The sequence below is a fragment of the Typha latifolia genome, chromosome 2, assembly GCF_019914945.1.
Source record: "Typha latifolia isolate L0001 chromosome 2, TyphaL0001v2, whole genome shotgun sequence".
Lineage (NCBI taxonomy): Eukaryota > Viridiplantae > Streptophyta > Magnoliopsida > Poales > Typhaceae > Typha > Typha latifolia.
The window spans coordinates 17,066,768-17,082,813 of record NC_133087.1 but is presented as its reverse complement, the minus strand read 5'-3'; the positions used below and the strand labels follow the sequence as shown (position 1 = coordinate 17,082,813).

Here is a 16,046-nt window from a genome sequence, read left to right as displayed (position 1 = left end):
ACTAAGATGGTATTTAGGTAATTATATATATATATTTTTTTTGTCTATTGGCTAAATTGATTACCTCGTTAACTTGTTATGGATATGATTGGTCATTACGCATTTTTTGTCACCGTCATTATCTATTTCACTTTGCCTCAAAGTTTAAGGGTGACATTGTAACCTAAAAAAATTAAATAGAACTCCATAAAAACTAGATATACTTAGTGTGATTAACCTTATTTATTATTATAAAAATAGATAAACACATCAAAAAAATAAGCAGAGTTTCATATGAGTCCTTATACAATATAGGCATATAGTATATAGAGCCCTGTTTGGTTTGAGACTAAGCCCCGAATTCGATTAGTTAGTCTCATTTTATAGTCTTAATTTTTTAGAGAGTAAACTTGATTAGATATAAAAAAGATAAAAAATATTTAGTTACTGAACTAATTTAAAAATTCCTAAATCAGTATATAAAGTGTCTCTATCAACCAGATACTCAGAGGGCACCAAAGAAAAGGAAAGGCCCTGAGATTGACCCAAGGATGCAAATCATGTCTCACGAGCCACGACCAATATGAAAAACAAGAACACTGGAGATGAAGAAAATATGAAAGGCATAATAGATAGTGTTGATTCTTAAACTATCTATAGTAATAGTAAATGCCCGTCTAGCTCAGTTGGTAGAGCGCAAGGCTCTTAACCTTGTGGTCGTGGGTTCGAGCCCCACGGTGGGCGTGCAGGAGAAAATATTTAATAACCTTTTTTACCTTTTTTAAATCTTTCTCAATAAAAGTAAGTTTGACTAAATCTAAGTTTTGTTCATAACATCATCCATCAAACAGAACTTCAGCAATTAAGAAAAAGAAAGACTATATGATGTTCTGCATCTGGTAGTTTTATAAATAGTTTCACGCGAGTAGGATCCAATTTATGCATAAGTTCAAAGCAAGGAGACATTGCCACCATTAATTATACATCACTGGCCCCAAAATTTTGTGTTCTTCAGACATACCAAATCGAGTAGACAATAAGATTTAAAAATAGACATCTCATTGTTCCTTCCAAATTCTTCCAGTCACCCGCAGCTTTAGTTCCTTCCGATCCCCGCCTGAGAAGAACAGGGCCATGTTCCGCTGAATGATTAGCCCATCATAGCTGTCCCGTACTTTGCGGTGGCTATCTCGTATGCTGCGGGGAACTCCTTGCCAGATCATCTTGCGACCATTCCCTCCGACCTCGAGGCTATAGCTGTAGTTCTTTGCTTCTGCATCATCCCCCATAAATCTCAAGAATGCTATGTAAACAGGTGCCATGCCAAGTTGAAATGCCTCAAAGTGCAGACAGAAGTACTGGCCAAAGCAGCTAAAAACCTATTATGGAATTAAGTAGATTCACACATTATTGTCTTACAAATATAAGAATATTACATAATGGAAAACAAAATTATGAAGTATTGTACCGTTAGCATCCATGTGGCATTCTCAACCTCGTGAGGATTTGACTTAACATATCGGTGGTTGAATGTGTTTCCACTGTGCATGTCAACCTTGTGATCATCTTTTAGATGTGTTACTAGGTATGGAATGTCACCACAGACAGTGCATTCAGATCCAGCATATGGACAATTGTAGGGTCTGAACTGGCACTGTGATTCATGCTTCAGCTTGCAGTAGTAAGGGTATATACCAATACATCCAAAGGTTTGGTATTTGCATGGCAGTTCAAGAGAAGCAGCCACTTTCTCCAAAGCAAGACATCTTATGTTACCAAGCTCATGCCTGCAAGTGGGGCAACGATTGTGAACTCTAGGCTTGCAGCCGGAACACAATGTATGGCCATTGGAACACTGCATGTACAACATGAGTATGAGATTATATTCTGCAAAACTTATCTAGTAATTTAAATGCTTTTGATTAAGAAGAGACACAAATACAAAAAGATAGGAACAAAGGTGTGGCAGAAAATAAGCAAGAGAAACTATTGGCTATATTTGACTTCTTATCAATCATGTAAATTTGATTTTCAGTGAGAACATGAAAGCTATTTTAGATCAGAGCAGAAAAATGTCTTGCGTAACTCTTGAAGAAAAACATTTTCTCATGACCAAAAACAATTAACATCTCGAGATTTAAAAGATACCAAGTTCACTAAAATCATCTAGAAGCTACAAGCATCAAGTCAATCAAGAATGTAATGTTAAATGAATCTTGAAACAGTGTATAAGAAGCATATCATACAAAACCAATATGCCATGCAAATCATTTTAATATCATTATCTTATGCAGTCGGAATGGTTTCATTGACAGGAGACAGTATGTATATACAGCACAATCGTAATAGGGCCTATTTGTCTTGTAAATTTGCAATGTATAAAACTATAAATGTGATGACTTCCATCACTAAATTGTAACTTGCAGCATAATTAGAAATGTTCAGGTACACTTGAGAAATGTTAAAAAGGAATCGAGTTATTATGAAGGAATTACCAATTAGGACCTTAATTAGAAAAATTATACCCTCAAAACTAATGAGAAAACCAAATACATATCATGTCCAAGATGGAGGCTGAACATGTTAAGAAAGAGGGTTTGCGTAAAAAGAAAACCTGATGAATGGGAGGATACATGGCACTTAAACACACTGGACACTCCAGGAGTTCACGTACGCTGCTAGTTACAGTCACATTTGGCTTTGGTGAATGTTGAATATGGTCACTCACATGTTCACTGACATCCATCATTTCTTCATTTTTCGGGGGCTCAATAATCTCTGGGCTGATCCTCATATCATCAAAATAAACAGCACTTGATGCCATAAGTAGGCAATTGAGACAATTGCAGCTCCCTGTTAAGATAATAGACCAAGTTAATGACATTAAATCTTTCATCAAATTAGGTCCTGGAAATTCTCATCAAGCAATTAGAAATTATCGCATGCACATACTACATGCATAGCCAGTGAAAGAATCAGCTTTGATCAACTCAAGAGAAAAATCAATTTAGAGCAATGGGAAATCATGATCTCAACCTGCAGTTAGATAATTGACTAATGTCCTAGTTAAAAATGCATATTTCTCAGACATGAAGAAAAGGTCAAATTATGAAGCTCCATGGTTAAGTAGGAATAGGATCTAAAGATAAATCTCGCAGATAATAAACAGAGAAAGTGGATCTAAATACATGGAGCTAAATCGCAAAAATATGATGATCCCACTGTAAGGAGTACAGGAGACATGGATCTCCATCAAATTGCGTAGCAGACAAAAACCCAACTCATCCAATAATTGTTAACTAATGAACTGCAACGGGTAAGGAGGAGAAGAAGTGGGCCAATGAGAATAGAAGAATATAATATGGAGTTCACGTCTAGATAAGAATTATTTGATCAGATAGAACAAAAGGGATATATAGAGAAAATTTTCAAAAGAAGACAAGAAGACTGGACTCAAATGACTCGGTTAAAAATTTTTCAGAAGAACTTTAGACAACATAATAGTACATCTCGCAGGGATAACAAATACCCATCAACCAATGGAGCTTAATTGCGCCGTTGCCACCCAGCATAAATATATCAGATCGAGCGATTCAACCTTAAAAGGGCGTGGCGCCACAAAGGAGTCCAAATGGACAGCACTCTCTATAGATCAATCAAAAATCTCATTTAAAACAGAATAGAGCATGCTCATCTGAAATTTCCACCAAGAAATGCTGCTGCATTGAAGCCCCTTAAAAATCCAAACTTCAGCGAATAAAACGAAAAGAAATCTAGGAATACATATACGATGAACAAAATCCAACTGCATTTCTTGCACAAAAACCACGCACAACGGAAAGGCCACATCCAGATAGCTCCAAACCGAACATTCCTTCAAAAATCAAAGAGAAGAAAAGGAGAAAGGAGATGCGAATCTCTGAGCCATCATTACCTCTCACGAGAGGAGAGAAGAGGAAGAAAGCTCCAAAACCACGGAGAAGGCCAAAATCCCTTTCGGAGTTCAGAGGAGCAAACCAGAGCTTTTATGGCGAGCTTAGCGAAGAGAGTGGAAAGAATTCGAATTAAAGCTTCTCTGAGTTCTCTCTCTTACAACTCTCTGACCCCGTTTGAGATATAAGTAAATATTTTATTCTTCGAGGGCTCGAAGAGTTATGAGAGCGGTACGGTGTACCTGCGGACCGCTGGATTTATTCTTACTTTCTACGTGCTCAATACGTACCCCAAAATGATGTCCGCTACAACTATATTTTGTTCTTTTTGCAGGACAAGGGATATTAAAAGGACCGAATCTATATAAATATATTTACCCCTTTGCAGCAAGGTTAAATTTCGAAGCGTTTTTTTTTGTTTTTTAGATTTTCTTTTGTGTTATTCTATCACCTGAAACCAATTAATTCCGTCTTTTATGTATAAAATACCTACTTTATATCTATATTTGTAAAGGAGGAGATGAAGAGGTATTGTTTGGGTATTGGTTTCCTGGATTTGAGACATAATAAATGGAATTATATGAGGAGCGCATCTACCATCCACAATCACGTGAAGCTTATTTTAATGCTCAGCTAACTGCGCTCCTCTTTTGGTGACTTCAGTGCCTTCTTTATTATATATGAATACTGTGAAAGTATAAGATGGTCCGGCGGATCTTTGTTCCTTTGTGCTCTGCTCTGCGCTGCTTCAAAGTTCCAACTTCCAACGGGCTTTGGAATCCTTCAATTGATTTGAATGCTCGTGGCCAGGTTGGTTGTCCGCTATCGAAGACGGATCCCGCTTAAACTGGGGATGGATGATAGCGAGAGAGAGAGAGAGAGCAGGTACAGAGACAGAGAGAGAGAGAGAGAGAGAGAGAGAGAGAGAGATCTCTTATTTTCAAAAATTCATGTGTACAAAAATAAAGTTTTGCCTGCTCAATCATCTCCTTAACGATTTGCATGAAAACAAAAATCTCATAATTATAATACGGAGACTCTTTTACTCATTATTTAGTTATTATTGAAAGCGTGAATTTAGTTATATACCATAGCAAAATTAAAAGCATATATTTTACATATTTTTTGTATATAATATGTACTATTCTTTTTTTACTAGATTTATATACGTAGCTTAGTTAAATTAAAATGTATTTTTTGCATGATTTTTGTTTATAGTTTTAGGACATGATAATTTTCATTTTTTAGTTTGTTAGGACTAAATACATAAAAGAAGTGCGAAAATGTGATTCAAAAACTGAGTAATCTAAAACTATCAATACTGTAACTAAAAAAAAAAAATTCATGCAAATTGACCAATGATACAGCAACTTAACATTCTATCTCAGAAAGAATAAGTGATGCAACTGAGATAGAGAAATAGAGAAAGCAATTTGTCGTTTAGGAAGAGTATCTTTCTCCTAAAATGTTTGATTGGAAGCTATGGTATGGTAGGGTTCATTGCAGCGTGGATTATCCGCTGGAATCGGATGGTTTTGTACGATTCCAACTGGGCTTATGAAAGTGGCAACCAAGCTACTTTACCCAGGTTGATATATGGTCCAGGCCACTAAGTATGTATTGCGACTTGCGAGTTAGTTTGGCTTAGTTCGGATCCATTATGCCAGATGTGCAACAATTACTTGCATCAGACGGCAAACATCTCACGGTCCTAAGTCCGAACCAAAATAAGCTACTTATAACTTAAATCAATCCTGACTCGAATTATTAGAGTTACAAAATTAAAGGATTAAAAATTGTGGATCCGACCAGCCGAAAACCCGGTTGAGTGAGTTGGGCTACCCATGGGTAGCCCGATCTCAATAGGGGCTTTTTGTGGGCCTCCTATCTCAATAGGGGCCAGCCTTTATGGAATCAAATAGATTAACTTTGCGAAGTTATAAAAGTCAATACTAACTAAATGACAAAAAGCAATCCAAACAGTATACGGAGAGTAGAGAGAAGACATACCACCGAAAAAAATGGAGGAATCCACCGCTCTCCTCTCTTATCTCACCATCTCCATCCTCTTCTTCTTTTTTTATCTCCTCCTCCGCCGTCCAACCACAACAAATCACTGCCCCTACCCCAACCCCATCCTCGGCAACCTCCTCCCCTTCTTCCGCAACCGCCACCGCTTCCTGGACTGGGCCGTTGACCTCTTCCACCACTCCCCCACCTCCACCATCCAAGTCATCACCCCGCTATCCTTCTCCAATGGCGTCGCCACCGCCAACCCCCTCGTCGTTGACCACATCCTCCGCTCCAACTTCCCCAAGTACATCAAGGGACACCGTATCCGCTCGGCCCTCTGCGACCTCGTCGGCGATGGCCTCCTGGCCGCCGACGGATCCCTCTGGTTCCACCAGCGCAAGATCGCCAGCCGCGAGTTCACCACCCGATCCCTCCGCTCCTTCATCGCCGACGTCGTGAAATCCCACCTCGAGGACCGCCTCCTTCCTCTACTCTCCTCCGCCGCCGACTCCGTCGTCGACTTCCAAGACCTCCTCCGCCGCTTCGCCTTCGACAACATCTGCGCCGTCGCCTTCGGCACCGACCCTTGCTCCCTCCTCCAAAACCAGAACCAAAACCGCCACCAATCCTTCATCGACGCCTTCGACGAGGCGGTCGAGATCTCTTACGCTCGACTCTTCGCGCCCTTACCCTGGATTTGGAAAGCGAAAAAGATCCTCAACCTCGGGTCCGAGCGCCAGCTTCGCAACGCTCTGAACGTGATCGATGATTACGCCATGCGAATCGTCGAATCGAGAAAAGAATCGCGAGAGGTCAAGAAGCAGGACCTGCTCTCGCGATTCATGGTGGCCATGGAGGAGGACGGCAACGAGCTCGGCGCGATGTTCGAGAATCCAATGAGGAAGCGGAGATTCTTAAGAGACGTCGTCGTCAGCTTCGTGCTCGCCGGCAAGGACTCGACCTCGTCGGGCCTCACCTGGTTTTTCTGGCTCCTCTCCAAGAATCCAGGATGTAAGACTAGGATTTACGACGAGATCGCACAACAACAAGGCGGCGAAGAAGAGGAATCGAAGGGGATGCACTACCTCCACGCGGCAATCACGGAGACATTGCGGCTGTACCCGCCGGTGCCGATCGATTCGCGCGTGGCGGCAGTCGATGACGTGTTACCGGACGGTACGAAGGTGAAGGCCGGGTGGTTCACCGACTACTCGGCCTACGCAATGGGGAGGTCGGAGGAAATCTGGGGGCCGGAGAAGGAGGAGTTCCTGCCGGAGAGGTGGCTAGACGCGAAGGGGGAATTCGCGGGAGCGGATGCCGCGAGGTTTCCAGTGTTCCATGCGGGGCCGAGGTCTTGTCTGGGGAAGGAGATGGCGTACATGCAGATGAAAACGGTGGCGGTGGCGGTGATGAGGAGGTTTGAGGTGGAGCCGGCGACGGAGGAGAAGCCGGGCCCACCATATGAGGTGGCGGTGACGCTTAGGATGAAGGGGGGATTTCCGGTGCGCATTAAGAGGAGGGCGTGAGAATTAAGTTAGTGGCATTTCATCGAACAAGTAGCATGCAAGCAAATTCCACCAAGCAACTCCTCAAAGCATATAGTTTAAAAGGTCTAAATGCAATCATTCTCAAATTAACAATCACCTCAGAAGCGTGATTAGTTTGTAAGTATAAATAAATATCATTGAAGGATAGAGCCACAAAAGTACATTTCTCTCAATCACTAGTTCAACTTTTTATTTGTATCTCCACACTCATGGCAGACATTAAACAGAGAAAAGCAAAAGGAAAGATTCACAAACAACAAGTTGAATCTCTCACTGGCCAACCAAGGAAAGCAATGCATCCTTGTAATGGCCATGAGTGTTCTTAGCTATCATGTCCTCGAGTTTAGCTCCATACTGCTGCTGATAAGCTTCTCTGATCTCCTCCATATCCACATCGGATCTTGACACAATCACCCGGGTAAGAGCATCCTTTGCGCGCTTATCGGCATCTTTCTTGAAAGATATATCTATCACCTGAAACCCAATTAAGCAAGCAAATATTAGGATGATCAAAGAACAGAGACAGGGACAAAATACTTGGGTCTGTTTAGACATCACCTGACTGAAATATTTAGGAGGTGAATCCAAGCACTTGACCGCTTCTTGCAAGCACACCTCATGGCTCAAATCCTGGTCAGATTCAAGAAGGAAAAAAGTCACAAACACAATCAAAAGGGATAGATACATAAACAAACTTGCTAAGAAAGTAGATGACATGCAGAAGACCAACCTCCTCAATTAACTTCTCATGCATTTGTTTGTAATACTTGAAGACTGCTCTCAGATGTAGTTTGCTCCTGGTGGTCAGTATCCTCATCACCTCATTGTTCTCCAAAAGCTTAGCCGAACCTCCACTCTTCACGGCATGGCCGAGAACCTTGGCCTCTGATTTCGCCACCTCCTCGTCGACCCGCGGGCCTTCGTATCGATACGAGCTGACGAGCCCGACCAAGAGCTGATCATCAACCACAATAGAGAGTTGTACAATTGTTAAAAAGATTCATTAAGTGTAATGGTGATCCGGCTGTAAAATGGAGAGGGATAAAGTATTGAATTGCAAACATTGCGGTAGTTCTCCTTGACATGGTAGGCGACGTCTTCCTCAAGCGAGTGGTGGAAGAGAGCCTGGTATGCCTTCCTTGCTCCGAGAAGCTCCTCCGACGATCGAGTGCACGCGATCTCCAAGATGATGGTGGATGGATGGGCCTTGTGGAGGACGTGGTGCGCCCAACGAGCATCCCTTTCCCATGGATGCATTGCCCATAGCACCATGATGTTCTACGAAAGTATGAGCATCGCGTTGAAAGTATGATGCCAAATTTGATCATCTCAGCATCAAAGACTAACAAATAGGGAAGGGGAAAAGGAAAAAAAAAAATCACCTTGAACCGGGAGAACTCGGTCTTAAGTTGGATTATATAATCATCCTCGCACTTCTCTATGATTCCTTTGTCCGTGAAGAACCCCGGGAAGTTTCTCCTGAACTGCGCACGCTTCTCCGGTTGCTTTCGCCATTTCGCCACCGTCGACACCATCGCCGTCTCGTCGACGCCGAGGCCGCCGAGCCCTTCGCCATCATCACCACCACCATCCCAATTTGAATCATTGGTTCAGAATTCGCATTATCGTTACGTATACGATCACATCCATCAAATTTTAAGATCAAGATTACATATCATACCTGAGAAAGCCTTGGTGAGTGATTGGTACTCATCAGCCATTGTTGTAATTCTCTTCTTCCTCTGAACAAAGAAGAGAATTGAAGACAAGTTCTTTGGCTCTGATGCCTGGGAGGAGGAGTGGAACCTTAAAAAGGATCTCTTTTTATGATCAAATTAGGAGTTGACTGCAATTTTGGGGAGTCAAGAGGGCATTGATGGTATTTTACTTAAATGTTTGTTTACAAACGTAGTAATTTAATGCAATTAAGTTTGCATGCTTATAAGTTTTGATATCTAAAGTTACCTGTTATTTGTAGCATAATCAATGTAGAGGTATAAGAAATTAAGGAGAATTAAAACAAAAATAAATGGTTGTGTAGTAAAAGATCAATAGCATTTGATAAGCTAATAATGACCCTAGAAATGATGCTTATATTATTATATTTAGAAGAAAACAAAAGATTTGTTTAGATTAAGCTGCAGTTGCTCTGTTCTCATAATTTTCTCCTCTGTGCTAATAATATTGAACATTTAATCTCTCTCTCCACATTCTTCATGAGCTCTGTTCAGTGTTCAGAGATCTCCATGCCTCAAGATTATAATTCAAGAGACCCAAATGGCAATCCAATTCAAGATCATTCAGACCACTAACAAATACTTGGAATTCTGAATTGTTCACATTGATTGATGTGTTCAACATGGAGCCTTTCAAGGTATGGCCCAAATATTAATCTCATTTTCACAGCAGATATCTTTCTCAATCATCCAACTAATAATTGGTGTCCTAATGTTATTGGCACATCAATAGAACATATGGAGAAATATTGACATGGCCTTCAATTTATTATACATTTTGTTGCACCTTTGTTTGATCCTCTTCAAGATAGAAGTTCTTCATGACATGGTGGCCATTAAAGTAGTGATTTCGAGAGCTCACCTAGTGGCATATTAAGCTACTGCTCACCAAATTTTTTTATGTTCTTTTTTTTTTTTCTTGTGGGTCTGCTCAAATTCCAGTGAAATGAAATATGAGCTACTTCAAGAATTGGCTTGCAATTTGGACACAAGACAAACACAAGTTGATTCAGCTTAACAGAGAAAAGAGGAAATAAATATTCACAAGGAATTGAATAGGAAAGGAGGAATTTGCAGAGATTTGATAGAGGAGCTCATTGTGATCAGCTAGCTATTTCTTTATTTGATTTTGTCTAATGTCATGCAGGTATCCAAGATCAACAGGAATGACCAATTGATGTATAATACATTATGATCATGTAGATCTTAAGTGCAATAATTTTGAAAGCTAGCTTTATCCATCTCATCAATTGAAAAGAGACAAAAGTATCCTAAGTCAAACACTCAAAGATGTAGATAAGATATACTATCATCAGCAATCCAATTGGTGTATAGGTATGTTACAACTACTTGTACAACCAAGTGTAACACAATAAGAACATAAGATACACACCTTTGAGGATAGTATATATATATATGAATATGATGATTAATTAGGCATGAGTTTGTTGTTATCTTTCTTAATCATGTAGCTATGGTGGGGAACAAATATTAACTTAGTCCAATAGCCAGCTTCCTTTGCTCTTCCATGTTTTTTGTCCTTCCTAATTCTTTATTTTTTCTTGTTTCTTATGATAATTGATGTAGTGATGTGAGATCTCACCTAATGCGTCTCATTGTCAAAGCTTACTATTGAGATTATGTAGATAAGTTTGAGGTATTTAATGAGGATTTATTGAGTAGAAGATAAAATGTCAAAGGTCAATATATATCTTTGGTACAAAATTTTCACCCAATTGTTGTGACAGTGTTGCTTCAACCAATAACTTAGGTACTTAATTTAGGGTACAATCAATAAATTAAAGGTTATACGTGAAGTCTCTTAATTTTTCTTTATAGATTATGAGCTCATATTAATTATTCTGATGTGTAAGTCAGAACAATTAATCCAAACGTTTTAGAAAATAGATCGTAACAAATTCAAATTTGGTTGATATAATATTCTAATAAAAAGTTCAAATTTCAACATTAAAATACAAACCATAAACTGTATTATAAGTGAGTAGAACTCTGACTATTGGGCTACAATAATCAGCTGTTAATCTAACGTAAGGTTTAAATTGCATTTAACGTAAAAATTTAATAGTAATAAAATTAGTACCATTTTCCATTGTGATGCCAACTTCAGAATAATTATAACGTAAGGCTGTCTTCATGCACTAAATCCAATTTAACTGGTCGAGTTGGCCAAGTCTAAAATGGGGAGAGAGAGAGAGAGAGAGAGAGAGAGAGAGAGAGATGTGTCTGTGTTGCTGCTTTGAGTGCCTCCCTAACGTCCCTCCATTTAACTTGATCCTCCATCAATTTAGCCATTCCTTAACACCACAACAAGAAGAAACCGGGGAAAGAGAAGCCATGGCCTCCATTCTTGTTCCCAATCCCATCCCATCCCCAACCGAGGACGCCCAGACCATAAGAGAGGCAGTCCAAGGTTATATATTCTTCCAGTAATCCTACCCTTTTGCTTAATTTATCCGAGTTCTCATGATCTATCTATCTATTCTTGGTTCGATGTGGATTGGTATAGGATTAGGAACGGATGAGAAGGTGCTTATACAAGTATTGGGTCGCCGGACGGCTTCACAGAGAGCCGAGATCGCCCGGAGCTATGAGAGACTCTACAACGAGTCGCTTATCGATCGGCTCTATTCCGAGTTATCCGGGGATTTCGGGGTATTCTTCAACTTATCGTTCGATTTTATTCCAAGTTTTCTTTTTGCACTGAGGCCCTCGTAGATTCTTCTTATTACTAAAGAGTCATAATCGGTGGCTCAGAAAGCGATGGTGTTATGGGCAATGGATCCTGCAGCGAGGGATGCAAAGTTGGCTCATGAAGCTTTGCACAAAGACGGCGACCGCCGTCCGTCGGTGGTCGTGGAAGTCGCCTGCGCTTCGTCTCCAGATCATCTGATGGCTGTGAGAAAGGCCTACTGCTCCCTCTTCTCCTCCTCCATTGAAGAAGAAATCGCCTCCTGCTCTGCCTACGAAGAACCTTTGAAACAGGTTGAATAACATCTCACTCTCATCTTAATCAATTCCTTAATGTTTCAATAAAGATTGATCAGTGTAGAGGTTTGATATCTGGCAGTTCTTGGTGCGTCTGGTGAGCTCTTATAGATATGTAGGTGAGAATGTCGATGATAACTTAGCAAGATCTGAGGCAGCTGAGCTCTGTGATGCTATCAGAAAGAAGCAACCACTCAATGACGAAGTTATTCGAATAATTAGCTCGAGGAACAAATCGCAACTTAAAGCGACATTTCAGCATTACAAGCAAGATCATGGAAAGTCCATTGATGAGGTACTTTGAAATTTTTCAAAAATCCAAGAGAGCTGCAGATGATATGAAGCATTTGCGAACATGATCAAAACCAGCAAACTCTTTTTGGTTAATTATTGTGGCAGGACATTGAGAAGCATAGTAGCAGAAAGCTTTCTGGTGTGCTGAAGGTAGCAGTTTGGTGCTTAGTTTCTCCTGAGAAGCACTTTGCAGAGGTAAATAAGAACATTTACATTTCAAGAGTAGCATTGCAGAAAGTTTTTATTTTATATATATATCTCTGTTGAAATCTTGCTGCTGTTCTTCAGGTGGTGAGGTCTTCAATCCAAGGATTTGGCACAGATGAAGACTCCCTTACAAGAGCCATAGTGTGCAGAGCTGAAACCGACATGAATAAGATCAAAGAGGAATACAAAATCCGATACAAGACAACGGTCACTCGAGATGTTATTGGTGACACCTCTGGGGATTACAAGGATATCTTGCTTACCCTAGTAGGGAATGAAGTGCCATGAAATATAATTACATGTGATCAAGAAATATTTTATGTAATTCAAATGTTATGTGCACTAGAAAACTTTGTGATGACTGGCGATTTCCTAGTCAATGCAGTTGATTTGTGAATAAAAAGAATGATCATTTTATAAGATTCTCCTAAAGTATCGCAAGTGTGATCCTCCAAAATAATTTCACCAATGTTTCCTGAGTAATCGACTGGTCTATCCAAAGTATATACAGATACAAAACTTGTTTAGAGATCATGCCGCGCACCCTCTTGTTTTGTTACTGCAATTTCCATCTACAAAATAAATGTTTAATGCAATCAACAGGGTTTTGAAAATAATAAGAAAAGAACAAAAAGGGCTGCATATTTTCATATAGATGAGGGGAACCATTGAAAACAGAAGTTCACATCAGAAGGGAGTCAATATATTCTTATTGTCTACGCATATTTAAACTATTAGATCGACCACAAAACAAAAACAATTTGCAAGCAGCTGGCTTTATGGAAACAAGAGCATTAGAATTCCTTTCAGTTTTTCCTAGCAACAGCAGCAGCTATCCCACCCACTAGAAGCCCGACGGCGGTAGTAGCAATTCCGATGCCAATCAAACCATCTGTGTCATAAATAGCAACTATAAATTCTTAACTGTACATAATAGAAGCATTTGGTTTCTATGCATATCTCTACTCTCCAAAATCATTCCAATTTAATAGAAGTAAACAGAATCCTGTAGGTAATAGACTATATATCTACATGAGTCATGCACATTTAAATCTAGGCTAATTTTGCTCACCTTTAGCAATTTTATCCTCCACAGCCTTTTTCAAAGTCAGAGCTTGTCTCCAATCAGGTGCCATCTGTAAAGCAGTGAACAAAATTAACCAAATATGTAGCAAGCATAAGAGTCTGATATCTCTTGAACACCTTGATGGAGAAATATAGTTATTTATCTTCCAATCAACCAAGGTGCATGTTAAATAGTAAGAATGAAGATCTAAAATTTTCACGTTTAAACTGCACTACGTACAATTGATGATTTAGTAAGAACTAGAAGAAAGGTACATAATATCACTTGTAATATTATCTTGATGGCATCCTTAGATCTATGCTTGTGGATCTTGTCCAGAGAAGAATAATATAAATCCAGCCCAACTTTTGCCAAATCCTTCTCTTTCACTAGTTAAACTCATGGACAAAGACAGAGAGAAAAAAAAAAACATATCTGCACCTGAAGTTTGATTTAACCAGAAGTCTGGAAAACACACTAAATGATGGCTACTCTTGACAAAGGCAAACTTTAGGCAATACAGGGCACAAAAATAAATCTGGAGTATTATTTGTTGGAAACGCATCATCTATTTTGTGTTGCATCCTAAGCTAGTACAACAAGCTAGCAATAACTTTTTCTCATAATGTAGATAAACAATACACAGAGAGAGACATGAGAACTTGATAAGCATAATCTAGATTAAGGCTCACAAATTTCACACCGATTGTTACTTCTAATAAACTCAAAAAATAAATCCACAACGAGTTGAACAATGACACCACACCTCTAAACACCGATCTGTAAGTTGCCGACTTCTTGGGTAGTCTCCATTTCTATAATGCCCAACAGCTAATAAGTAAAGCTTCTCACGCGTTTGCAGTGGGCTGCTCGTACTGTCCAAAGAAGCTGCCAACACCACATTGATTTAGTGCTCAAGACAGATGCTCAAAGCAGTTGAAAAGGATGTATAGTATAACATAATGCCCAAGAAGAGAAGATCCTTCTTCCAAAAAAATAGATATAATATCGACGAGTAACTGATGATAAAAAACAATGAAAGCATGTATTTCACCTTCAAGCATGCCTATTCCACGATTCACATCATCCGAGTGTTTAGAATGAACAAGAGCCCAAGATAACCTCATGAGGCTATCATTCTTGTGTTCTTCGGTCGCAGCCTCAGCAACCTCTTTTTCACAACCCTGAACACAATCATAAGGTTGTCAACTTCCATAAATGGATGCTAACATAGTAAAAGCATTCAAGTGATGGACGAAAGTACATGCAGCTAGAAAATATAAACAAGGACCATGTATGAATGTCAATATATATCTACATATAGCAGTTGGTAATTAATTTTAAACAACTACAAACTGATAAAGCATGAAACTTCAGCTTTAAAGACTTTGTTTACACCTTGTATAGAATATATTTTCAGGGTCAGCATGCAATAAGTTCTTAGTAGCACTTGGCTAACATAGCGAGACAGGAGTATCCCCTCGATATCTAAACCGTGGATAACCAACACCAGTGTAACCACTGCTCCACAACCTAAAAGATAGTTTCTCCACCTAGGAATCCGACAGAATGACTCGTATTATAGATCCATAAAACTTAAGAATCAGGTCACAATGCCAAATTTTCAAGTTTGAAAAAGAAAAAAAAGTCGAAATAAAATTACTTCAGTTTGTTTATAAACAATCATGAAAAGCGGAACCACGACTCGAGAAACCTTCAAGTTTGCTTATAGATCACTTATGAATGAAAAAGATTGGGTCCTTTTACAACCCCCCACCCTCCGGAGCCAAATAGACGAACATTTAAGCCCCATGCACTTTCCCCAGTCATTTGCTCAATATCCACATGAATCAAGACAGCACGAAAACTAATTAAAGGAATAAAACTCTTACGGCGATGATATCGCGATCGCACCAGGGGATGTTATCCCCGCCTTTGAAGAAAGAACCGACGGAGTCGAAGAATTTCCCTATCTTGGCATCCATGGATCCTCTGCTGCTTGCGCTCGTCGACGAGTGCTAGGTCTTTAGTTTTTTCAGAGGAGTGGTCAGAGACGAAGGGAATCAGATGCTTCAATGCTAAGGAGAAGAGAGGAAGACGACTCCAGATCTTTATAGATGAGGGCCCATTGGATCGTGGATTTATTTACCGTATGATGTAATTTGTGAGTCACTCCGTCGAGTTTGGCGAGTCGACTCGGAATACATATAGACCCTTTCAAAAAGAAAATGACACTAAAACCACCGCCTGAGCTATTTAAGATGCT

At 39.8% G+C, this 16,046-nt stretch overlaps 5 protein-coding genes and 1 non-coding gene across 6 annotated transcripts; 3 read left to right on the top strand and 3 right to left on the bottom strand.

Moving 5' to 3' along the window:
* Window positions 1-650: 650 nt before the first annotated feature.
* On the top strand, window positions 651-723 carry TRNAK-CUU (transfer RNA lysine (anticodon CUU)). Its single transcript has one exon. It is a non-coding gene; the product is annotated as a tRNA-Lys (tRNA).
* A 139-nt stretch (window positions 724-862) lies between these two features.
* On the bottom strand, window positions 863-4,086 carry LOC140781484 (E3 ubiquitin-protein ligase DIS1). Its single transcript, XM_073127468.1, has 4 exons — window positions 3,914-4,086; window positions 2,594-2,832; window positions 1,448-1,834; window positions 863-1,358 (listed from the first exon to the last, which is right to left on the bottom strand). Exons 2-4 carry the CDS (start codon window positions 2,801-2,803, stop codon window positions 1,038-1,040), a joined length of 918 nt encoding a protein of 305 aa, XP_072983569.1. The 5' UTR covers window positions 2,804-2,832; window positions 3,914-4,086; the 3' UTR covers window positions 863-1,037.
* A 1,759-nt stretch (window positions 4,087-5,845) lies between these two features.
* Window positions 5,846-7,644, top strand: LOC140781481 (cytochrome P450 94A2-like). Its single transcript, XM_073127464.1, has one exon. The coding sequence runs from the start codon at window positions 5,933-5,935 to the stop codon at window positions 7,448-7,450; it is 1,518 nt and encodes a 505-aa protein (XP_072983565.1). The 5' UTR covers window positions 5,846-5,932; the 3' UTR covers window positions 7,451-7,644.
* Window positions 7,582-9,263, bottom strand: LOC140781483 (annexin D4-like). Its single transcript, XM_073127467.1, has 6 exons — window positions 9,153-9,263; window positions 8,854-9,038; window positions 8,534-8,749; window positions 8,202-8,426; window positions 8,030-8,101; window positions 7,582-7,945 (listed from the first exon to the last, which is right to left on the bottom strand). Exons 1-6 carry the CDS (start codon window positions 9,190-9,192, stop codon window positions 7,742-7,744), a joined length of 942 nt encoding a protein of 313 aa, XP_072983568.1. The 5' UTR covers window positions 9,193-9,263; the 3' UTR covers window positions 7,582-7,741.
* Window positions 9,264-11,374: 2,111 nt separating this feature from the next.
* LOC140781482 (annexin D3-like) lies at window positions 11,375-13,134 on the top strand. The gene is made up of 6 exons (XM_073127465.1): window positions 11,375-11,638; window positions 11,735-11,880; window positions 11,983-12,210; window positions 12,296-12,508; window positions 12,613-12,702; window positions 12,796-13,134. The coding sequence occupies exons 1-6, from the start codon at window positions 11,446-11,448 to the stop codon at window positions 13,000-13,002; spliced, it is 1,077 nt and encodes a 358-aa protein (XP_072983566.1). The 5' UTR covers window positions 11,375-11,445; the 3' UTR covers window positions 13,003-13,134.
* Window positions 13,135-13,333: 199 nt separating this feature from the next.
* LOC140781485 (mitochondrial fission 1 protein A-like) lies at window positions 13,334-15,956 on the bottom strand. Its single transcript, XM_073127469.1, has 5 exons — window positions 15,673-15,956; window positions 14,835-14,964; window positions 14,547-14,668; window positions 13,787-13,850; window positions 13,334-13,606 (listed from the first exon to the last, which is right to left on the bottom strand). Exons 1-5 carry the CDS (start codon window positions 15,763-15,765, stop codon window positions 13,521-13,523), a joined length of 495 nt encoding a protein of 164 aa, XP_072983570.1. The 5' UTR covers window positions 15,766-15,956; the 3' UTR covers window positions 13,334-13,520.
* Window positions 15,957-16,046: the final 90 nt, after the last annotated feature.